Here is a 25,308-nt window from a genome sequence, read left to right as displayed (position 1 = left end):
CCCGGTTAGCAGGACCCGCAGCTGCAGTGGCCCCGCAATCGTGGGCTCCGCTTTAGGCCCAGGCGAGGGACCCCTAGCTCCCGGGACTGCCAGCTTTGACCGTGCCCAGATCCCATCACTGGCTCCACCCCTACTTCCTGCTATCACTGGCCAGGGCGGCAAAGGCGCCTGATTCTCTGATCATGGCTGGGGGGCAGGGCAAAGGCGGCCCTGGGGCCTTTGCCCTGCCCCCCAGCTCTTAGCTCCCCCCTGGATTTCCGATCACTGTCAGTGGCAGGGCGCTTCTTCCTGCTTTCCCTTTCGCCTCCCTGCATTGTGCCTACATATGCAAATTAACCGCCATCTTGTTGGCAGTTAACCGCCATCTTGTTGGCAGTTAACTGCCAATCTTAGTTGGCAGTTAACTGCCAATCTTAGTTGGCAGTTAATTTGCATATAGCCCTGATTAGCCAATGAAAAGGGTATCGTCGTACGCCAATTACCATTTTTCTCTTTTATTAGTGTAGATATGATTTACATAATTTTCACAGTATTTTTTCACTTTATTGACAAAATATTATCTTTAAGGGAAGTTACACTCACAATTATCTTCTATTTTTTTTTAGAATTTTAACATGAATGCCTAAATTTTCAACAGTAATTCTCTTTGTTGCTAGTTTTCTGAACTACAAGATTCCATTTTTAGTACTGAGGTTTTATATCACTGTGGTTCCAGTAATACTATCTTGAATTTTTATTTTACAATGAAAATGGCATGACAGTTGCAAACCCATCTTCCATTACAAAGGGTTTTCTTTTGCAGGAGGAAATAAATTCATAGTGAATTTATGTGCAGATTTATAAAAATGCATACATATCCCGGATGAACTCATCCATGCCTCCCATTACCTTGACAGTTCTGCCCTGTGAACTGGAGTGGAAAAGTGTGTCCCAACATTCTGAAAATAGAGTGTTTTATTAATAGTATGGCTTTAATTTGCATTTTGGGCAGTTTACTTTAGCTCTTCTAATATGAAAAATTGAGATAATAATACAAGATTGTTGTGTTTGTTGAGATAATATCTATAGATCTCATGGCACTTGGTAAGCATTAAACGTAGTAGTTGTATTATTATTATTATTGGGCATCAGTAGCACAATCCCATTCTTTATGCTGAGATTCTATACTTTAATGCAAACCTGGCAGTATTGCTTTCATTTCAATAAAGTTCCAACCTGAATAGTGAGACCGAGAGAAGACCAGTGAACAAAGTGCTGTTAAAAGACAATGCTGCTGATATAAGATTTAGATAACAGTGTAGGCAAAGGGTCTGAGAGATTGTTTTAGCCAACTCCCTCATTTTAATGATGAAAAAAATAGAAACTCAGGGATAGAAAGCTACTGCCTGTTGTGAAGCCACAAATAAGATACAGGTAGAAATAAAGAAGTGTATTTTTTTCCTGCATCCAAACTCTTCCCTTGGAAAAGGTGCCTTTGATTTGAACAAGGCAGGTAATCACAGAGCTGGTAATGAAAATGAAGTAATTTCTTAATTTTTTATGTTTGAAAGCTTAATTATCTCCCCACCCCCCACAATTGCACTTTGATGCTCTCAAGAGTTAATGCTAAGTAATTTCTATTTTAATTTGATCTCACTCACCAATGGTTTAAAAAAAGTAGCTTGAAATTTTAATCTTCACAAACTATGAATGTTGTGTGATTCAAAAATGGGGTACTTGTTATGCCCAGATTTCAAGATCCCCAAAAAACCATGCCAGGGAGCCAGTCCGATGCAAAAGCAGAGGGTCTCTTATACAAGCTCGCTTGGTCCCCCCCTTGCCTCCATTACTGGGTGCAAGAGAGAGCCCCGAATCCCAAGAGAACAAAGAATTTATAGGGCTTGGGGTCGGGGGGCAGGGTGCAGCTAGGGTCTGGTTACACAAAGACAGGGGGGTGGCCAGCATACTTTTGGCCTTGGGCTAGTTTCCCCCGCTTTCCCATTGGCCGAGATAAGGGCAGGCTGAGTAACGGATACACCCTGCGGCTTTTTCTTGGAAGAGGGGTTAAGGACACAGCCATCAGTCCTGCTCTGTCCTTTCGGTACTCTGGAGAGCATTTGCAGAGAATGGAGGTGTGACGAATTAAGCCTTTGAAGAAATATGGGTTAAGAGGCATTGTAAACTCATGTAATTTTTAATATATCACTAGGATTAATTAAGATAATGTATATGAACGTGCTTAGTATTACACAAATCTAAGGTGTTTGTTATCCTGCTCTTTGGTCCTAGTAAGTTATATATTTGATCATTCCATAATTAATTTGACACTTGATTTTATTTTCCTGTGTGCGGGTAATGAAATATTTTATGCTTATCATATATCATTCATTGCCTCAGGAGGAAAGGAAGTAAGTTTCTCCCAGTGGCTTCTACAGAGAACATGGCAGTGTAGTCTGCCCGTTTCAATAAGAAAGGTTGTGTTAGGAGACTTATGATTTATGTATGTATTGATTGATAGTATGTTTTGTAAGGAACTCGATAGTTGATCCTGGGTGCTTTATTTTTGCTAATTTCTGAAATAAAAACAAAAGTTCATGCTGACTCTTACCTAGAGGGGATGTAGGTCATAACTGCAATAGCAGACATGTGTCGATTACTCTTTTAAAACTGGTATTATGCGTTGAAGTAAAGAATGATTTTAAAAACAGAAAGTCTAGTTAACACAGCACCTATGGGAGGAGTGCAAGCATGCCCTTATTTATTTAGACATGTACATTCTACTTATGTAACTGACTAGACAGCCAGCTCCACTTGCTTAGTGGGGTATCAGTTCAATTCCACCCACATTTTCTGAGTGTCCATTATATGCAAAGGACTGTACTAGGTCCATAGCAAGTACAGACTTGAAGAGCGACTTCATGTTATACCAAAGAGCTACCTGGCCTGCAAGTTTATAAACCCAAGTTCCAGATTGTTCAGGATCTAACATGTTTCTTTTTTTTTAATATATTTTATTGATTTTTTACAGAGAGGAAGGGAAAAAGATAGAGTGTTAGAAACATCAATGAGAGAGAAACATCGATCAGCTGCCTCCTGCACACTCCCTACTGGGGATGTGCCCACAACCAAGGTACATGCCCTTGACCGGAATCGAACCTGGGACCCTTCAGTCCGCAGGCCGACGCTCTATCCACTGAGCCAAACCGGTTAGGGCCTAACATGTTTCTTGATTCCAGGAAACCCCTTAAGTTATGTGAATCTCATTTTTACAGTGGACAATGTGCAAAAAGAATACTGTCCATTATGACTCAGTGGCGGCATTGTTAAGAGACAGTGTGCATGGAAGCTCTTTTGACACATAAGCTCCAGAAATTCATAATGCCGTTGCGTAGAGGGCTGTAATTTCCCCAGCCCTTTGGAGCGTATGGTGGCTGCGTTCCTTTCACAGCTACCCAGATGTAGTGGCATGGAGAGTGCCTCAGGCCCATGGCTCGCCACCGTGCCATGTGCTGCTGGGCCCAAAGCTGAGTATAAATTAAGCCTAAACTAAGCTTCCTAGGAGATAGCTTATTTAAATATTACAATTTAACTCAAATATCTTCATTGCACTGCAGATTAATATTTTAAGATGACGGCCTGAATGTAATCAGAGGTTTGATTTATCGCCTGCCTCTCCAGCACAGGCTTTTCCTGGGCTACGTGGGAAGGGAGCAATTCCTCAGTTGTCTGAGCATTGGAAAGTCATTTGTCAAGAAGTTCCCACAATTGTCTAAAGCAAGACGGAGTTTAGTCACAGCTTATGGGATTAGAAATTTGTTAACTGATTCTTGTCTATGTTATAAATATGCCAGGTACTAGGGAGCTATCATAACCATTACTGCTTTTCACTTAGTAATTTGGATTGAGTCATTACTGATCCATATAGGAGTGCCAGATATCATTTACTTCATTACTGCTTCATACCAAAACCTAAAGGCTTTGGAATAAGGAGAGGGAGGCGGGTGTGAAAAGAGACCTGGACTGAATTCAATAAAGTATGAACTTAGGGTTACCAAAGAGAATTGACTCACAATCAACAAACCATACAATTTTAGATCAGAACAAATGCTTTGAAACAGCACGGTGAGAGTCAATTGGCCAAGATGTAAGGGACATGAAATTCACAGTTTTATACAAAGGATCAAATAGAATTCAAATAAAATCCCCCAAATGGTTAGGGAGCAAACTCTTAGGGCAATGAGGACTATCCTGTAGGAATCCTTACTGAGAAGAAAGAGAAGGCCTGCATTTAAAATAGTCCATGGAAAAGAACCATAATGGTCCATAGCATGGAGCACATTTTATTGAGTGGACACAGAAAACCCCTATAGGAATCCAGGAATATCCAAACAGCAAGAACTCCAAAGGGCAGCAATTATTATGCCCTTATTTATCTTTTTATTTTTCTCTGACTGTTTGTTCACATGCATTTCTTATTCTCTGTCTCTGCCTCTCCATTATATTTCTTTTCTCTCTCCCTCTGTTTCTGTCTGTCCGTCTCTCTCTTAGCTGTCACTCTGCCCCTCTTTCTTCCTTCCCCCTCTCCCTCTTCCTGCCTTTTCCCTCTGTATTCTGGTGTGATCCTAATCACTACTCAATAGCTTTCCTATTATGAGCTTCTGTGTGAGTCATAGTAGCCGAGGCCCTGTGGCCATGTGTCTTTCAAGTCTAATGTTCACAGTTTGCTGCCAGGAAGTGTCTTTGCATTTTTTGCCAAATAGTCCAATTCATCGTAACAGGACAAACCATACAAGTTCTGTGTTATGGGTCAGACTGTGATTGTGGTGGTTACACGGGTAAATACATATGGCAAGACCTATCAAATTATGCATTTAAGTATGTACAGTTTATTGTATGTCAGTTATATCTCAATAAACTTAAATCAACCTTTGATTAAATATTATCACTCTGTTAATAGAGTCAGTACTCCAATAACTATATATACTCTACAAATTTAAGGTGATATAGAACGGCTACTTCTGGGATTATAATGATGATGACAACCACACAATGATGGTGTCAGCGACCCCCATCACCGCTGCCCCTTGTGTTGTGGCAGTTTGTAGTTTACAGTGTTTGCCTACATATCTGGTATCATTTAAATCCTAGAAGAAACTCAGCGCCATAGGCATTTGTATCCTCACATTTACAGCCGAGGAAAATGAGTCTCAGACTTTCCTGAAATTATAAGTAGTAGAGCCCCAGCCTCTGCCTTTCCCGCTAAGCACTGGACTCTCACTAGAGGTTTCTGGAGGCGCTATTTTGCACATAAAAATCTACACTTATCACAGCTTACTCATTAACTTTTATGTAGGAAGCCATTACTCAAAATTAAAAGAATGTGCTATCTTAGGCACATGTATGTGCATTGACCATTCCATTAGTTATCCAACATTTCAGATATTTTAAAAAATACATGTTTTCCTTAATGATTTTGATCTCCTTCAGGGTGAGAACCTCCTAAAATAATGTTGGGTACAAAGTAAACCTAAAAGTCTAATCAATTTTTTTCAAATGACATTATTTTTACCAATGAAACTATCTTTTATAAACATTCATTGTTATTTTTTCTTTTCATTTTGTACTATTGCTTCATCCTTATTTCTCCCCTCTTAATGTTCCTTTCATTGTACTTGAAAAAGGTTCTTTTTAATTCTCAGAGGAATTCCAAAGGTATATCTTTCTTCTCTGTGTGTGCTCCTTGAGTATTATTTGGTGAACTCAGATATTCAATTTTGAATTAGCATCTCTAGTATAATGGAATTTTTTCTGCCTAATGAAATTTTGACTTTAGACTTCACGATTTGTTTGTTATTTTCTTTCAGTTATGTTTCTACCTAATACACTTGGGTGCTGCATTGGATTAGAATTGGACTTGAAGGGACAATAAAAGGAACAACATGTATTTTGGCTTAGTTGTGAAGCACTGAAAAATGCAGTAGGAAGCAACCTCTTGAGCTATTGTTATGACTAGATCTTGCCATCCTCTCACTCTGTCCTCACAGAACTAAGGGGAAAGTTAAGAAAACATGGGATGGAAAACTACCACTAACTAGGAGGAATTTAGCATTTCTTCCCACCTCAGGGAGATCTCCAGGGCTCTTTCCTACATGAGAGGTTTGTTAGTTTATGAAACTTTACTGTTGACAGAGAATTAAGTATGTATACACGTTGGGAAAATTCCATCCAAAAAGGGGACACTGTTTTTTTTTTGTTTTTTTGTTTTGTTTTTGTTTGTTTTTATCACTGCTAATGTAAGGGCCACATTTAAAGTGTTTTAAAGCATCCTTAATTGAATATTTAGTTTTCAGTCAATGGTTATTTATACTTTCCTTTGTTCCAAGGGAGGCATTGAAACAACCAGTCCGGTTTTATTTTTCAGTTGTGTGAAAAATACAACTGATTGGAATGAAAAATAAAATATTCAAACCCAAACTATTTTGTAATGCAGTAGTGAAGTTGTGGCAATAATGGGAAGTTGGGGAGAATTAAGTTGCTGATATATTTGTGCACTGGAGTTCTCAGAGGTCGGGGCCTACCCTCTATAGAGTGAGGTACCTTTTAAGTACAGGTAGAAGCCAATTGGCAATTAGAATCAGTCCCCTTAGGAGATTGTTTATGGGAAGGGGATCAGTGCAGCATGGAACTTAAGAGTACCGCTTATGTGAATGCCATGTACTCAACTGGCCAACTTTCTGACTATCTATGGCCAACTGGCCATGACCTAAGACCTCTGACTATTTTGCCTAGCCTTTACTGTGCCTTTTTCTTTATGCTGACACCATACTCTCTTTTCATCCCTTATTTAAAATTATACCCTCTTACAGTCATGTCTTCTATTACAATAAAAATCTTAGCTTTTCATCCTCTGGAGTGTAGTGTTTTTTGTACTTTTTAAAACACGTTTTTCATTGATCAAATTAGGTTACACTATTTTTGTTACACAAACTTTTAGAAGTTGAAAAACATTGCAAGACATGTTTGGCTATATTTTTCATCTAAATTTTTGAATAAATATTTATAATGATGTAGATTCAACTTTAGTTTTCAAGACACTTGAGTTTGCATTTTAACAATAAAGAGGGACCAAATGCCCAAATACCACGGGTGCTGTCAGGTGGTTTGTTGTGTTTGTGCAGCAGCTTGGTACTTTTTCCCTTTTAAATTCCATCTCTTTGCATTTTTATAACATCCAGCGGAAGAGTTCAGAGAGGACTGAAGTATAACCGATGTTCTATTTGTGAATTCTTTTTTTTTTTTTTTTAAATATATTTTATTGATTTTTTACAGAGGGGAAGGGAGAGAGATAGAGAGTTAGAAACATCGATGAGAGAGAAACATCGATCAGCTGCCTCCTGCACATCTCCTACCGGGGATGTGCCCGCAACCCAGGTACATGCCCTTGACCGGAATCGAACCTGGGACCCCTCAGTCCGCAGCCCGATGCTCTATCCACTGAGCTAAACCGGTTTCGGCTATTTGTGAATTCTTAAGCACAGTTGCTCCATTCCTAATAATTGGTTGAAGCTTGATTTAAGTGGAAACATTCATTGAAATGTAGGGTTTCCTCACAATTCTTCTCTTCTTTAGCAATTCCGTGGTGATTTGTGCAGTTTCCATAAGTCTATGCTGTATTGCTGATATTTGGAATGCTAGATAAGTAGTATTTGCCTCTATGATTGCTGCTTCTGATTCAAGCATGGTGTTCAGATGAAGTTGGTCAGACAACTGATGCAACTGCCACTTGCTGCTGACATTTCCATCATTACTTTAAAGTTTCTTGGGAGAATAGCAGCTCATTGTTCTTGGGAGAATAGCAGCTCTTCTAGCAAAGAGTGGAGGGGAGAACCTAAGAGAAAGGCAATCTAGGTGGCTATAGAAATGAATGCTGACAATTCTGTTTTCTTGTCAGGGATACATTCTGGCTATTTAGTTTAACCCTTTTTCTCTGTCATGAAATAGGCATAAGTTCTTTAAAGGTCTCTTCTATATGCAGGAAGGAGGTGAGAGTGCTTTTCATGCATTTTTTTCCTTTTTCAAATGGACTGGTATGGTAAAGTGGAAAGTATTGCACAAATAACATATACACATATTTTGTTTAATGTATATATAATATATATGCTCCTTAAAAATCAATCTATACTAATAATAGAGGAATATGCAAATTGTCCATGACACCATCTCAGTAACAACCAGCAGGCTGCGTGGGGTGACAAGGCCAGCAGGGGGGTTAGTGAGAGAAGACCAAATGACTGGACAGCAGGGGCGGCAAGGCAGTTGGGGCAACCAGGCCAGAAGGGGAGGCTGTAAGGGGCAGCCAGGCCGGCAAGGGGGGCAGTTAGGGGTCACTAGGCTGGTAGAGGAGGGCTGTTGGGGGTGACCAGGCCAGTGGGAGGGCAGTTGGGGGCAGCCAGGTCTGCGGGGGAGGGGGGCAGTTAGGGGTGTTCAGGCTGGAAGGCATAGGTGGTTAGGTGTGATCAGGCTGGCAGGGGGGCAGTTAGGGGGGATCAGGCAGCAGGCAGGTGAGCAGTTAAGAGCAAGCAGTCCTGAATTGTGAGGGGGATGGTCTGCTGGGGATTGGGCCTAAACTGGCAGTTGGATATCCCCTGAGGGGTCCTGGATTGGAAAGGGTGCAGGCTGGGCTAAGGGGACCCTCCATGCACAAATTTTGTGCACTGAGCCTCTAGTATAATATGAAAAAGTAGTTTTCATTATATGATTAGCAAAGATTAAGAAGTGATAATGCTCAGGACTAATGAGAGTATAGAGAAATAGGTACAACAGTAAACATGTTTTTTTGCAGGACACATTAGTAATGTGTGTGTGAATGTATGTCTATCTGTCTACTGATATATATGTAATCAATATAGAATCCTTTTGGCCTAGAAAACCCACTTTTATTAATTAGCTAGACTAAAATATTTTTGCAAGTTCATAAAAGATATACACATAGAGAAAACAATGTTTCAAACTTTTAAAGATAAATACTAATGCTACACAATATCTATTAAAATATTGATAATAACATTCTGTCAGATAATGCACTGAATATAAATATATAATAATATGAGTTATGCTTATAACAGGTAGAAATTGGATATGGGGATGGTCCATGTTTCTGAAAATATTCTGTTATTTTTAGTCTTTAAAGCATCCATATACTTATACAGTGACTATATAGGTATCAAATAGTAACAAAATAGTTCATATTTATAAAACACTATAATTTTTCCAAAGCAGTTTCATGCCAATAATTTTCTTTCTAGATCACTTATTGTGTTATCTAGTGCAGAAATGTTTATCCTTCTTTATTTGTTCATTTCCTTTCCTGAACTAGGAAGTTAGATGATAACACTCTAGAAAAATTATTTTTAGCATTAAAGAGTTGTATCTATCTAGATGCAGATTCTAAGGCCTTTCAGGGAAGGACAAAGAAATACTGAAAGAAACAAGACAGGGAACAAAAGAAACACAAGCTAAGTGTATAGTTTTATGTATCTCTGTATGGCATTTTCTATGTGAGTTTGGCATATACGTGTGTTGGTCGTCTGCCTGTTTGCTCTTCTATTCTTTCCCTAAAGTGTCTTTGGTATGCTCTGTATCTCAGGAACCTGAACTCTGAAGGCTACCTTCCCCAGACTTCCTTGCCCACTATGTTTAGACATGAGGAAATACTGCTGTAAAATTAAATATGGGAAGATGGGAGAAGCCAAAATATTTCTTCCCTTGACTCTCTGCCTGGAGAATACCTAAAACAGCCGTGGGCAAACTACGGCCCGCGGGCCAGATCCGGCCCGTTTGAAATGAATAAAACTATTGAAAAAAAAGACCGTACCCTTTTATGTAATGATGTGTACTTTGAATTTATATTAGTTCACACAAACACTCCATCCATGCTTTTGTTCGGGCCCTCCGGTCCAGTTTAAGAACCCATTGTGGCCCTCGAGTCAAAAAGTTTGCCCACCCCTGACCTAAAACAATGTCTGGGTCTCCTCCATGATTTAATTTCTCATTGGATGGGACCCCTTCTATGGTCCCAGTTCCCATATGTCTTTTCCCATTTAGTCTGGGTGCCCTTGTCAACAAACCTTTGTGCAATGTTGGTGGGAATGCAAATTGGTGCAGGCACTATGGAAAACAGTTAGCGTTTCCTCAGGGGAAAAAAAAGAAAGAAAGAAAATAGAATTACAATAAAATCCAGCAATCCTACTTCTGAGTATTTATCCAAAATAGTTGAAATCAGAATCTTAAAATGATATTAGGACTCACATGTTCATCGCGGCATTACTAACACCCAAGATGTGAAAACAACTTAAATGTACATCGACAGGCAAATGGATGGAAAAGTTATATGAACATATAATGGAATATTATTCAGCTGTACAACAGAAGGAAATTCTGCAATATGAAACAACATGGATGAACCTTAAAGACATTATACTGAGTAAAACAAACCAGTCACAGAAATACAAATTCTGCATGATTCGACCTATTTGAAGTTTCTAAAATAATCAAATTTATAGAATCAAAGACTGAAATGGTAGTTCCCAAGGTTGAAGAGAAGGGGAAATAAGGAGTTATTAATCAATGGGCAAAAGGTTTCAATTAAGCAGGAAAAATAAGTTTTGAAGATTTGGTGCACAACATGTACCTTTAATCAATAGTACTGTACTGGACACAAAAATTTATAGAGCTACCAAAACAGTATGGTACTGCCTTAAAGACAGACATATAGACCAATGGGACAGAATAAAGAGCTCCAGAGTAAACCATTAATAGCTAAGTGAGATTGATGAATTAGTTATTTAATCATGTTTCTGTGTTTTGATAATTAGCTGATAATCGTTTCCCTATTTTATATACAGTATATTCAGGAACTTGTTCTTTGCTGTTAAAGGAAAAATACATTTATATGTTTGAATGATATAATTATCAACTGGTTAGCTAGGAGTAAGTAAAAAGCTACTAGGTGCTCAGCATTGGTCTATATGTATATATAATCATCTTTAAAGGTGTTTATTGATATTCTAATTTAATAGATTGGGCATAGAGGCTCAGTGTAGTTATGTAACTTGGCTGAGGTTATATTGCTAGTAAGTGGCTCAGATGAAAAATTTTTAAATATGTATTTTATTAAATTCAGAGAGGAAGGGAGAGAGAGATAGAAATATCAATGATGAGAAAGAATCATTGATTGGCTACTTCTGTACACTCCCTACCGGGGATGAAGCCCGCAACCAGAGCATGTGCCCTGATTGGAATCGAACCATGACCTCCTGGTTCATAGGTCGATGCTTAACTACTGAGTAATGCTGGCTGGACTAATGCCATTTTTATACACCAACTAGACACCCGGTGCACAAAAACTTGTGCACTCGGGGGGGGGGGGGGGGAGTCCCTCAGCCGGGCCTGTGCCCTCTCGCAGTCTGGGACCCCTCGGGAGATAACGACCTTCTGGCTTAGGGCTGCTCCCAGGTGGCAGAGGGCTGGCCCAATCCCTAGGTGCAGCCCTTGGGCTCAGAGCAGGGCCGATTGGGGAGTTGGGGCGCCGCCCCCTGTCATACACAGAGCAGGGCGATTGGGAGGTTGTGATTCCACCCTCAGTCACGCTAAGGGTAGGGCCGATTGGGGGGTTGGGGCACCATCCCCTGTCACACTCAAGGCAGGGTCAATGGGGAGGTTGTGGCGTCACCCCCTGTCATGCACAGAGCAGGGCCAATCAGGGGTTTGGGGCATTTCCCCCTGTCACTCACAGAGCAGGGTCCATCAGGGGGTTGGGGCACCGCTCTCTATCACCCACAGAGCAGGGCCAATCAGGGGGTTGGGACGCTGCACCCTGTCACACACAGAGCCGTAGGGCGATCAGGAGGTTTGGGTGCTGTCCCCTGTCACGCTGATCCCGGTGCCGGGAGGCCTTGCGGCTCCACTGATCCCGGTACTGGGAGGCATATTAACCTTTTACTATATAGGGTAGAGGCCTGGTGCATGGGTGGGTGCCGGCTGGTTTGCCCTGAAGGGTGTCCTGGATCAGGGTGGGGGTCCCCACTGGGGTGCCTGGCCAGTCTGGGTGAGGGGATGATGGCTGTTTGCAGCTGGTCACACATTCTTCAGGGTGGGGGTCCCCAATGGGGTGCCTGGCCAGTCTGGGTGAGGTGCTGAGGGCTGTTTTCAGGCTGGGGGTGACTGAAGCTCCCAACCGCTCCTTTTTTTCTTTTTTTTTCTTTTTTTATTCTGGGCCAGCTTTAGCTTTGAGGCTGGCTCCAGCTCTTAGGCCTCCGCTGCTGAAAGTAGGTTTCTGGCCTTTGCTTACAATGTTGCGATCCTGCTGGCTGAAGCCCAGTGGACTAAAGCAGGTTTCTGGGGTTTTGTTTAGCTTCTGTGTTTGTTACACAGTTGCTTGCAGCTCAGAGGCCTGCAGCGGCAGGTGGGGAATGTTGGAGTCCTCCGTCACTGAAGCAAGCAAGCCTCATGTTAGTTTCAAGCTGCCCAGCTGCCAGCCGCCATCTTGGCTGACAGTTAATTTGCATATTGCCCTGATTAGCCAATGGGAAGGGTAGCGGTTGTACACCAATTACCATGTTTCTCTTTTATTAGATAGGATAATGATCTCTCAGGAAGAGAAGCTAAAAATAATCTCATTTACCATTGCAACAACAAAAAAATTAAGATACTTAGAAACAAACTTAATCAAGGGGATAAAAGACCTGTACTCAGAAAACTACAGGGCCTTCAAAAAAGAGATATAAAGATGTACAAACAATTCAAAGGATATACCATGTTCATGGACTGGTAGAATTAACATCATTAAAATGGCCATAATACCCAAAGCAATCTATAGATTCAATGCAATCCTGTTAAAAAACCAATGGCATATTTCACAAATCTATCACAAAAACTCCAAAAAATTTATATGTAAGCAGAAAAGACCCCAAATAGCTATAGCGATATCCTATATTTTGTGAGAGCAATTTGACCTTCCATATATATGTATATATATTTGAAACATATTTGTGGAAATATGGAAATTTAAAGTGTACAACATATGGATTTGCTACATTTATATATTGCAATATGATTGACATTGTAGTTATAGATAGCACCTCTATTGCATCACATAGTTATTTATTTTAAGGTAGTAGGAATAAATAATATCTAATCTCTTAGTAGGTTTGCTAATTATAATGCAGTACTGTTGTCTATTTTCGCTACCCTGTGTGAAAATAGACAACAGTACTTATTTATCTACTAGTTGCAAGCTTGTACCTTAAACAGCATATCTCTTATCCCCCTACCCTCAGCTCCTGATGACCATTTTACTCATCTTTATGAGTTTGAATTTTAGATTCCACATATGAGTGATATCAGATAGTCCTGTTTTCTGATCTCCCTTTTCCTAAGTTTTCTCTTCTTTCATAGCAAAATAAACACTAAAGTATTTTGTAAACAAACACGTTTCTTACCTTAATTTTGTAAACATTAATTATTAATACTAATATTGTTTTAATATTTAATAACTAAAACAGCTGTTAAAATAAGTTTATTTTGCAACATTAATATCTGGAGGAAATATTAGATATAAAAACAAAATGTGAAACTTTCAGGTACTCTGATCTAAGTGTGGAGCTGGCAGGGGCAGGGAAATGGATGTACTTTATAAGGTCGTACTTGCCCCTTGGTTTTATGATCCACTACAAAGACTTGCTTTAGCCAACACTAGCTGCTCATGCATAAATTCCTCTTCACTTTCATTTTTCAAAAGTGATGCTAGTAATAAAGTTTATTTTTTTATTTTTAATGGTCTTTTATATAATTGATTTGTAAAATGGATATACAATGCCCAAATCTTACAAAGAAAAATCTCAATAAAACTTAAACAAAAGTAAAATGTTAGGTACTGTCTCTTTAAAAATTCCTAACTTCCATAATGAAATTGTCCTTGATAAATGCAGGTAGGAAAAGTTGCTGTGCATTGTCACTGGGTTTCAAACTTAGGGTTTGTCCATTTCCTGTCATGGAATTCAAAGATAATAGTGTTGGGGATCTTGATTCAATAACAAATCAGACATCACTTTTGCAAGGGAAGTGGTTTACATAATTTATAATAAGGCACTGAGAGGAAATTTGTATGTTGAGTATCTAATAGTATTTCCATTTGGTGGGTCAGAGTTTAAGGAATTAAGCTGTAACTAGAGAATCAAATTACTGTTTGAAAGACTGCTGCTGCTTTGCCTCAGGATGGCTCTTGCAGTTTTCTGGCTGATGATTTCTTAATCAGTGCCCTGCCCTCCAGCCTGAGTTAAAATGGAATTATTTACAATTATTAAATATTTTAAAATACAACTTTATTAAATGTAAAAGAAAAATATTAAAAAATCAAAAATTTTACTAATTATACAACCTACATTTTTATATACACTCATAACTATTTCAATGTGTGTGTGTGTGTGTGTGTGTGTGTATACATATTGAATATCTGTCTTATTAATTTGCCTATTAACAAACCCTGGTCATTGAAAATATTACAGAATTTCCCTTGCTATGCTTATAATATGTAGCTAGAATTTTACATATTCTCAAAAAATATAATTGTTTAAATTGTTGATACTGTTACAGATGTCCCCTATTTCCCCCTTTTTCCCCCTTCCACTCAACCCCTACTTCAGCCCAGGCCTTCCCCACACTATTGTCTGTGTCCATGGGTTATGTATACATGCATATATGTTCTTTGGTTAATCTCTTCCCGCCCCTTCCATGTCCCTCCTCACTGAGAGCTGTTATTCTGTTCTATGCATCCATGTCTCTGGACCCATTTTGTTCACCAGTTTATTTTGTTCACTAAATTCCACATATAATTGAGGTCATGTAATATTCATATTTCTCTGCCTGGCTTATTTTGTTTAGCATAATACTCCTCAGATCCATCCATGCTGGCTCAAAGGTTAGGAGCTCCTTATTTTCATAGCCACATAGTATCCCATTGTGTAAATGTACCACGGCTTTTTTATCCACTCCTCTACTCAAGAGCTGTTTCCAGATCTCGGCTATTGTTAATAATGCTACTATGAACCTAGGGGTGCATATGTCCTTTCCGATTAGTATTTGGGGATTCTTAGGATATATTCCCAGAAGTGGGATCGCTGGGTCAAAAGGCAGTTTCATTTTTTATTGTTTGAGGAACCTCCATACTGTTTTTCATAGTAGTTGCACCATCTGCATTCTCACCTACAGTGCAGGAAGGCTCTCCTTTTTCCATATCCTCACCAGCACTTGTGGTTTGTTGATTTATTGATGGTAGCCATTCTGGTAAGTGTGAGGTGATACCTCATTGTAGCTTTAATTTGCATTTCTCTGATGATTAGGGACCATGAACATTTTTTCATTTTCTATTGGTCATGTATGTTCTCTTTGGAGAAGTGTCTATTCTGCTTGTTTTTTAATTGGATTATTTGTCTTCCTGGTGTTGAGTTGTATGAGTTCTTTGTATATTTTGGAAATGAACCCCTTACCAGAAGTATAATTGGCGAGTATATTCTCCCATACAGTAGGTTCCCTTTTAATTTTGTTGATGATTTATTTTGCTGTGCATAAGCTTTTTATTTTGATGTAGTCCCATTTGTTCATTTCGTCCTTGCCTTTGGAGATATATCAGTGAAAATACTGCTTCTTGAGATGTCTGAGATTTTACTGCCTGTTTTCTTCCAGTATTTTATCGTTTTGTGACTTACATTTAAGTCTTTTATGTATCTAGAGTTTAATTTTCTGTATGGTATAGATTGGTGGTCTAGTTTCAGTTTTTTGCATGTATCTGGGCAATTTCCCCATCACCATTTATTGAAGAGGTATGCATTTGGGCCATATCCAGGAAACTCTACTATAAAAATATTTGCAGTGAAACCATTTGTTAAGTTGGAATAAATAATTATTTTTACAAATTAGTTATTTGGATGGCCGCCCAAAGGAAATTGGACAAATAGTGATCGGCTCTGCAGAGATATGGTGCCTATGAATTAAAAACAAAACAGCGCACGGGCATGTGCGTCGCCCCCCCCCGCCCCCCCCCCCCCACACACACACAATAATCCTGAGTCCCAAAAGGCAAAATGTTTTCTCTTAACAATGAAAGAAATAAACAAAACGAGTCCTCTCTTTAAGAATGACAAATCATAAAGCTAGACATGAACCACTCTATTCAAAGGGAATTATTTTTAATGAAAGAAAAACTACAAAAGCAAATGGTTCTAGCAGTACTTATTTTATTTATCAAGAGTCTGTACAATAAAATACCTCATTCTCTAATAATAGAAAAGACAAATTCACTAACTGGAAAATTAAACCAGGAGTCATGATTAGCTAATAAATCAGCTTGAAAATGGTCTAGCAGATTAAGATTTAATGGGACTGTGCTTTTTCTCTCTATTGTATGTGATAGATTTTTCTCTTGTGTGTGAAGACATTTCTCTTGTTAAATTTTGTTTAGTACATGAGCCTACTGAAATGCAAACCTTTATATTTTCATAAAAGTCAAGGTCTGTGACATTCATGTTAAATATTTAAGGAAGAATACAAAACATGGCAAGGATAAAAAATAGTGCAACCATGTCTGCAAACGTGATATGACTGAGATGGGAAATTCACTAAGTCAAAACTGAAGAAGACAGAATGCAAGAAAAAAGTCCACTGCCCTCAAAGGGAAGGATTGAATCAGAGAAGCAAGCAGGTGAATCATAAGGAGGCACACGCTGGCAAGATGCACTTGCACCCACAAGCATTGCCTTCTCATTTTCCTTCTTTTAGCCATTTAACTTTGGAAGCTGCAAGGAGGTTGAATCGGTTTAAATAACGCTGCTGCCCCTTTTCACATCAGAGAACTGACAATGAAGGCCGCGCCTGCCTCTCTCATCTGCCCGTCTGGTTGGCAGGGGAGGAACAGAACATGCCTGCTGGTGAAGGAAGAAGCTGGGTGGGAGGCAGCGAAATCTAGAGTAAAAATGAAGCTGGTCCAAGGTGTCCTGCGGGGTGTAAAATGCAGTTTGATCAAGAGTGCCCTTTTTGTTGTTCTTATGCAAAAGATGTTAATTATTGAAATGTACAATTTTTAATACGCAAAAAGTTTTAAAGCCTGAAAAATATAGTAACAGTTCATAAATTAAACACATTTTACATCACTTTATGTACTACTAAAAATTAACTTAGTCGGTCCTTCAAATTAGTTTCCCATTTGATTGGAGTAGAATTTCACCCAGTTTCCCATTAAGCCACAATTGTGGCTTAGTCAAAAAGAGATTTATTTCATTCAACAAGAATTCCAGGAATAGGCATTTGAGGGCCCTATCTTAACTCAATTATTTCATTGAAAAACAAAGCTTACTCTATCTTCCTGTCTTAAATCCATGTAGGCTACTCTACATGCATGTTCCAGGGTAATAAAAAATAAAATAGAAGAAACAGGACCAGAAGAATTTTGCTTAGATCTCATTGGAAGAACTATATCAAGTGATCATCTGTAGTTGCAAGGAAGGCTGGGATATTGCATAAAAGTAGGAAAGGGAAAAGAGGGGTTGAAAGGTTGTTGTATGAACAAACTTACAGTATTGCCACCTTCCACCTTTGACTAACTAAAATGTATATGCAAACTTTATACCTCTATAATTAAATCAAATTAATTTATCCCCTCACTTTCATGGCAGGTAATCCAAAATTATATGCAGTTACTGCATTTAGTTTTAAAGTCCAGAATCTATGGTAGTCTCTCTACTACTTCCATGTTTCGCTTTGTGATACTTGGACCTAAATTAGAGACAAGACATCTTCCTGCAATGATCCCATTGTATTATTATAGAGAGGGGAAGATAACAGGATAACACAACCATGTAAAAGTCTCATTCAGTAAGACGGAAAGTGGGAAATTCATGGCTGTTATTGGTCTATCTGTCCTGCTGGATAGATATACCTGCTGGACAGATATACTCAGGACTTCCTATCCTAGCAGCAGAAGTAGTTACTTGGCTAGCCAACATGGCAGGCCCTGGTACTTTTTGGGAGGGTAAATTTTTTATTATCCATTTTCCTCCAATTCCTTGGTTGTACCTCTTAGGAGAACATCCTTGCACAGTTTGGCAATGCTTACACACTTTAAGCAGGGACCATGTGAAGTGACAGTAAATGAATGAGGGCTCTAAAATTGACTGAAAGGCATTATATATTTACAATAACTATATATTGGCACCATTCCAGGAAATCCTGGCGTATGGTCTTCCTAATTGTGAAGATAATGTACTTGGACCCCACTTTCTATTGTTGTGACTCAAGAACTTAGACATTGCTTTAAGTATGGTTATAGCCAAAGCAGAGGCACATTTGGGAACACAATTCCCTGGAAAATTTACCAGGCTTCCAGGAGATGGGCTTCAAGCCAATCTTAAGAGTAATCACATAGCTGAGAAACTTTAACTCTTTGCCACTGGTTCCTCTGTTCTAACCAATTCCTCTCAATCTAATGGCTTCTGTCTCGAGCCCTACAATATAGTATGTCAGCATGAAATTACAACACCATTAATTGGATATTTGCCATCAATTTCTCCTTCATTGTCACTGAGAGACTTCCTAAAGGAAGATGTTTGAAAAGCTCAGAGGCAATAATTTTATCTCTTTTTTGAAGTTGCACTTGGAAACCTCTGCTTGTATAAGTGCATGTTTATATCCAGAAGCAACTGGCTTTTCTCTCCCCTGCAGGCTTCCAAATCATGATCTTCTCAGTCAATTTGCATGGCAGGACACAGGTAGAGTGATCCCCTCTTGGCATAGCTGTGCTCCCTTGTATCTCTACGTACAGATTGTCTAGCTGTACTTTGAGTGCACCTCTACTGTAGTATATTTTTGAAAGCAGAGAGGTTTAATAAGCATACGCCAACATTCTGGATTTTATTTCTACCATTCATACTAAGAAAAAAGCTTCATTTGGCATAATGTTGGAATTCCAAGGTATAGCGAGCAACATTTTGACTAACTTTTCTGCCATTGCATTTTTAAGTGCATTGGTTTTTTCAGCCTGAGGTAGTTAAATCTTTACTGTCTTCCCATATCCTCTCACAGAGTCAGTTCCTCATTTTAAGTTCTGTTATTGCAACTCCCTTAATTCTTTTAAAATTACTGTTAGTCAGTATCCTTAGTTGCAAATAACAGAGTTTGCTCAGTTATCCTATGTAGAAAAATATTATTTCATAGTCTTTTAGGTTGTTTGAGAATTTTTAGAGAGGTCAGAGTACCAGCCTCTGAAGCTACTATGCAGAAACAATGTCCAATTATATCATAGGGTTTCTTTGAAGAAAACACCACTGCCACCACTGATCAACACTTTTGCCCCTGAGGACTAAATACCAGACACTCTACATCAAAGTACGAAACCCAGAATACTGCCTCACTTTGCTAACTTTTGAGTCCAGATCTTACTTGAACGCAGGTCAAATATGTTGACCATAGTTGCAAAGGAATCTAGCAACATGAGTTTATCCAACTTAATTATTGAAAGGATTAAGGATAGAGACAAACGAAAGGAGAATGTTTAGAGATATCAGGCATTTGTAGAGGATGACTCTCCACCACACTATCTTAGACTAAATCTCTGATTTTATACCCACTGAGAAATCCTCACTAATTTTCAGTACCTGTATTAGAAACATGAGTCCCACCGCTGTCTTTACACTGAAGAGATCAAAATATAAGTTTCTGACCATTTAAACCTCAAATTGTTTATTTTTAATATTCCTCAAAAATAGCTCTTGAGAAAACATAATGAAGTAGGAACTAGTACGTCTTAATGAGAAACAAGTGGAGCCAGTGTTATTAGTGAATGATGTTAACAATCGGCGAGTCTGGGTGTGGCACAAGGAAGAAGTCTCTGTACTCTCCTTGCAAATTTTCTGTAAATCTAAAATTATTCTAAATGTTACGTTTTACTTAATTAAAAATGATAATAAAATAGAATCAATGAGAAATGCAGAGAGATAGAAATTCCCTTTGGCAAAAGCACAAATATATTTTTAGGGGAAGGTTATTAATTATTTATATTTTTAATGAATCAATTTCATATATGTATTATTTTGACCTTAAAAAAGGAAGAGTTTGGTTGATTAAATTATATAACCTCTCCATAAGCCTCCATTGTGCCTAGCACATTAGTAGATGTTCAATAAGTAACTGCTTAGTGGGTGATAGAATAAATAGATGGATATATGAATGAGGGCATAGTGAACTTTTGATATTTTGATATCATAATAAAAACAAAAAAATACAAACCAAATTAATGCAGAAACTTAATGGAAAAATAAGTGGGCATTTGGAAGGTGTACTTCTCCCTAGTACAAAAATAAGCTATTTCTCATAGACACTTGGAAAGAAAGATAGTACTATCTCTGTTCCCTCTTGCTATATAACATACATACATAATGAATTATATACAGAGAGGGAGAGTTGATACTATACTAAAATGTTATTACTATTTTTTTATACAGATTACTGTTTCTGTATTTATTTAGCTAAAATTATTTACCCGGCGCCCACCGCCACTGTTTCTGGGCTGGGCTGGGTTGTGGGCCACATTTTGCACCAGGGGGTCTCGGTAGAGTCAGCTGCGATTTGGTGGGCTGTCACTCCAGAGTGGTGGCGGTGCCTGTGTCCCACTTGCAGGAAGCCGAGTGTTGCTTTGTGGACACCAGGTCTGTGGTGCCGTTTCTCTGTAAATGACCAGTGCATGTCACTCCTGCATCAATTGTCTGCCCCCCTGGTGGTCAGTGCACGTCATAGCTACCGGTCAGACTGACACTTAGCATATTAGCCTTTTATATATAGAGATACCATTCCAGCAGGTGTGAGATGATACCTCATTGTGGATTTAATTGGCATTTTTCTGATGATTAGTGATGTTGAGCATCTTTTCATATATCTATTGGCCATCTGTATGCACTCTTTGGAGAAGTGTCCACTCAGATCTTCTGCCCATTCTTTTAATTAGATCATTTGTTTTTTTGGTGTTGAGTTATGTAAGTTCCTTATAAATTATGTAAATTAGCCCCTTATCAGTTGTATCATTGGCAAATATGTTCTCCCATTCAGTGGGTTATCTTTTCATTTTGTTGATGGTTTTCTTTGCTGTGCAAAAACTTTTTAGTTTGATGTAGTCCCATTTGTTTATTTTTTCTTTTGTTTCCCTTGCCCAAGGAGATAGATCAGAAAAAATATTGCTATGAGAAATATTTGAGGTTTCACTGTATATTTTTTTTAAGGATTTTTATGGTTTCAAGTCTAACTTTTAAGTCTTTAATCTATTTTTAGTTTATACTTGTATTTGGTCTTAGAAGATTGTCTAATCTCATTTTTTGCATGTATCTGTCCAATATTCCCAACACCATTTATTGAATAAACTATCTTTATCCATTGTATGTTTTTTGCCTCATTTCTCAAATATTAGTTGACTATACAGATGTGTGTTTATTTCCGGGCTCTCTATTCTGTTCCATTGACCTAACATGTATTTAAGTATATAAAGGTAGACACAACTAACCTATAGGTTAGTAGACAACATACTTTCATCTGTAAGTAGAATTAGCATGACTGTGATCATCTCAAGTGCACCTGATACAAATATTTTGATTCAAATATTTCACATGGTTTTGACATTGGTAATGTAATTTCTCAAAATAGAAAACAACTCATGGTAAAGTTCTGGATAATAACAATTACTTACTATTGATTTCATGTACTCGTTGTTTGCCAGAAAATTTTAGCATCTTGTAAAACATACAAAAGAGTTGGTGTTTTTATATAAAGAGTTAAATTCCAAACTGAGGTTTGGGTTTTGCATTTTCATCAATGCCTTTGGGTCACTTTAAATCATGTGAACTGTCCATTAGATGGTAGGGTGTCTTAATCCCTTATCTAGTCCATTGAATGACAAGAGTGCCCTTCAAGGTTTGTTGAAGAGACCAAAATGTCCCAGAAATTGGCAGAATGTTCTGTGTTGAAAACTCTTACATTAAGCAGAAATAGGGTGCTACAGTTTTGCACATTGACATGTCAGACCTCAAATCTCATTCTTGTATATGCTATCTTATTTTGCTTCATAGGTTAATGGGAGAGAGAGTATACTGTCAGAAGTTGTTAAATAATTTATGTACCATGAGCCCATTGGCAAGCTGGTGAAGACTATAAACACTTTTTTTCAAAATTTATTTTTAGATTCATAAGATAAAATACATAGAATTAAAATCAAACAAATTATGTTGATTTAGCTTTAGTATAGTAAAGATGGTTATAAACAATAGTTTAAATTCTATAACACATGTAATGTTATATGTAAATAACTGTGGCTTTAATGGTGAGAAATATCTCACAGATACTGATAATACTGCTGTGGTCTGGTGCCTATATTCATAATTGAAGGAAAAGAAAGATGATGTTGTTTTATTAATTTTTAAATCCAACTTCAGTGATGCTCAGAACTCAGCCAATAACCCCCAGCTAAAGACCCCTGTGCTAAAGTGAATGCATGTACAGAGTAAATTGGGATTCAGGGTTAATCATCCAAACTGGCTCCAAAAGCTATAGAAAAAGTTATAAAGAGCAGGTGACTAGTTGATACCTAAAGAATGATTAGTTAGCAGCAGAAAAGCATAAGGAACAGTATATACAAAATCCATAGTATTAATAAAGACTGTAATATGAATGGCCAATATTAAATAGTTTGTATCAACAAGATAGAGAGAAAGAATCCTGGAAATGATGAATGAACTAAAACGTGCAGCTTATTGTTAAAAACAAAAGAATGTTGTTGTAAGTCTACTTGATTTAACAATATATTGTATACTTACTGGGACTTTTAGTTTACCAAGTGGATTGTGTGATATCTGCTTTTACAACACCCATTGCAATAAAATTAGTTTTATATCTATGATGCAGAATTTTTTAGCATAAATATGTTGTTGTAGACAACTGTTGTGAATAAGAAATAAGTCAAAATACCCCAAACAAATATGTCTGACCCAAATTTAATTGTATCTAGTTTAGTTAAAGGAAATATATGGGATGGGATACGATTTTTCTCTACTTGACATTATTTAACTAATACAACTTTCTTCAATATCTCTGATACCTACAATATACCATGGATTGAATGGGTCAGTGGTAATTATAATTTATTATGTAGTATATTATGCCTTCCTGGATTATACAGACTTAAAATAAGTTGCTAACATCAAATGCCATTTAGAGCAGTTATCAGTGGTTGTTAACTTACCCACATTTATTTTCAGTGAGTGCCATAACTCCACAGATCGAATCAAAGTCAGAGTGTGGGATGAAGATGATGATATCAAATCCAGAGTCAAGCAACATTTCAAAAAGGAATCAGATGATTTTCTGGGACAAACAATTGTCGAAGTGAGGACCCTGAGTGGAGAAATGGATGTCTGGTACAACTTAGGTGAGTATCTGATAAAAAGTTAAGTAAATTTCCACAATATCTGTGGCATATATTCTATTCCCATATAGGCAAAAATGACCAATGCCTTTCTAGAAAATTCTGTTGGACTGTATGTGGTCTAGTTTCATTAGAAACAAAATGGGATAATTATTTATTCAACTTCAGTATTATAGGAAGACATCGGTAAGTTTGAGATGAAAAGAGGAAAGTCAACGAATCAACTAGATGTATTTTAGGAGAAAAATATTAGCCCATTCTTAATTTTTAAATCAGAAAAATGTAGCTCCAAAAACCTTTGCCAAATGTAATAAAAACTAATAATCAACCTATGACTTGATACTGTTTGAGTTATTTCCTTTTGGTCCCTTAATGAATTTTGGAAATAAAGGAAATGTGTATTTTAGATATTTTTCAAATGGTGATATAAATGTCATCTTTAGCTGACAAAGCCAAGTGCATCTGTGAACTTATGCTTACTCTAATAATGACAATATTGAGAATATGTTTAATTGGCATGGCTGTTAAATGAAATTTTATTTTGCAACCAGTAATTAAATAAGGATAACTTTTAATTTTACTTTTATTATAATTGAATAATAGTCTAGGATCTTCAGTGCTGACTTAATAGTAGTAAAAAATATGGATCACCTCAGTTTCTGTAAAGGACATGATCCAAAATTTCTTCATCATGTCATCTTAAATGTTTTAATTAAATTATTAAGGGTTGTGGTGAATCAAAGGGGTTACACAGTTCCAAGATTACAAAGAGTTTCCATTTAAGATATCAATATATTTTAGCAAATTGAAGAGTGCTTCTGGGTTTTTAAAAATGTGCATACTTCAAGTAATATAATATTTGACAAATAGAGAGATAAGGTCATAGAATTAATAAAACTTTAAATTATACAATAATTTAAAGAAGGAACTATATATAAGTTATCTGCACACAAAATTCAAACTACACTAAGAATTAATTATCAAAAACTATTTTAAAGAAGTCTTCCTGAAAGAGAATTGGTGCATCCACATTACTGGTATACAATTTTTACCTCAGTTATAGTCATCATCTTCCCACATCTTATTTATACTATAAAATAGCTTTATATATGAAAATAGAGATGTTAAGCCAGGGTAAACTTCAGGCCATTAACTCTGTGCAATACTCACAAATTGTGTTTTAATTAAAGAGGTTTGCCTATACTTGGACATTTTCCTGTAATAAGTTAGCATATCCTTGAATTGAGGCAGTTAGAATTCAGAACAGAAATTTCTCAAATTGTTTTTTGACAAAAGATACATGGGTATATTATTTGCCAAGGAATTTGAATGTGCTGTTAGTAAAGTCAGCTACCCAGCTCTCATGCTAAAAAGGCTTCCCATCTATGGAGAGGAAAACATGATATTACACAGCATGGAAGGCTTTGCTGCCTGCTCATCCTCAGTTTGTACTTCTTGCCCTATTACCTGGTTTATAAATTTTTAAACTAGGAGGGATGGAGGACAAGTTTTAGCTTTGTGTAAAATCCTTCAGTGGTTCAATCCACATAAGCACCATATTTCCATTCTTTGTATAGCGTTCTTCCTTCCTTATCACTTAGAATTCATTCCACCAGGCTGAAGAGAACTTGGCCAAAATCTGGGCATCCAAGCAGAACCTGTACCCCTTGAATGCACTGGGATGATGACAGTTACAGGACCAGTGGTGTTTCCCTGGCACTATGGAAAGAGCTCTGTGATAAAAAACAAAACAAAAACAAAAACAAAAAAGCAAGCCCTGGGAGTTGAATTTCTCTTGGCCCCAGCAGAGAACTTTT

The 25,308-nt window shown here is 37.7% G+C and overlaps 1 protein-coding gene across 1 annotated transcript in view; it reads left to right on the top strand.

The window, feature by feature from the left end:
- The window catches only part of UNC13C (unc-13 homolog C), a 709,455-nt gene that overhangs the window by 437,024 nt on the left and 247,123 nt on the right, over positions 1-25,308 (top strand). The window contains exon 12 of the mRNA XM_081108846.1: positions 23,325-23,494. Within this exon, the coding sequence (XP_080964972.1) occupies positions 23,325-23,494 (170 nt within the window). The remainder of the gene's footprint in view (positions 1-23,324; positions 23,495-25,308) is intronic.

Source organism: Myotis nattereri, assembly GCF_964212035.1.
Source record: "Myotis nattereri genome assembly, chromosome: 1".
NCBI lineage: Eukaryota > Metazoa > Chordata > Mammalia > Chiroptera > Vespertilionidae > Myotis > Myotis nattereri.
Note: the sequence above shows the minus strand (reverse complement) of the source record. Positions and strands in the feature narration are given on the sequence as shown.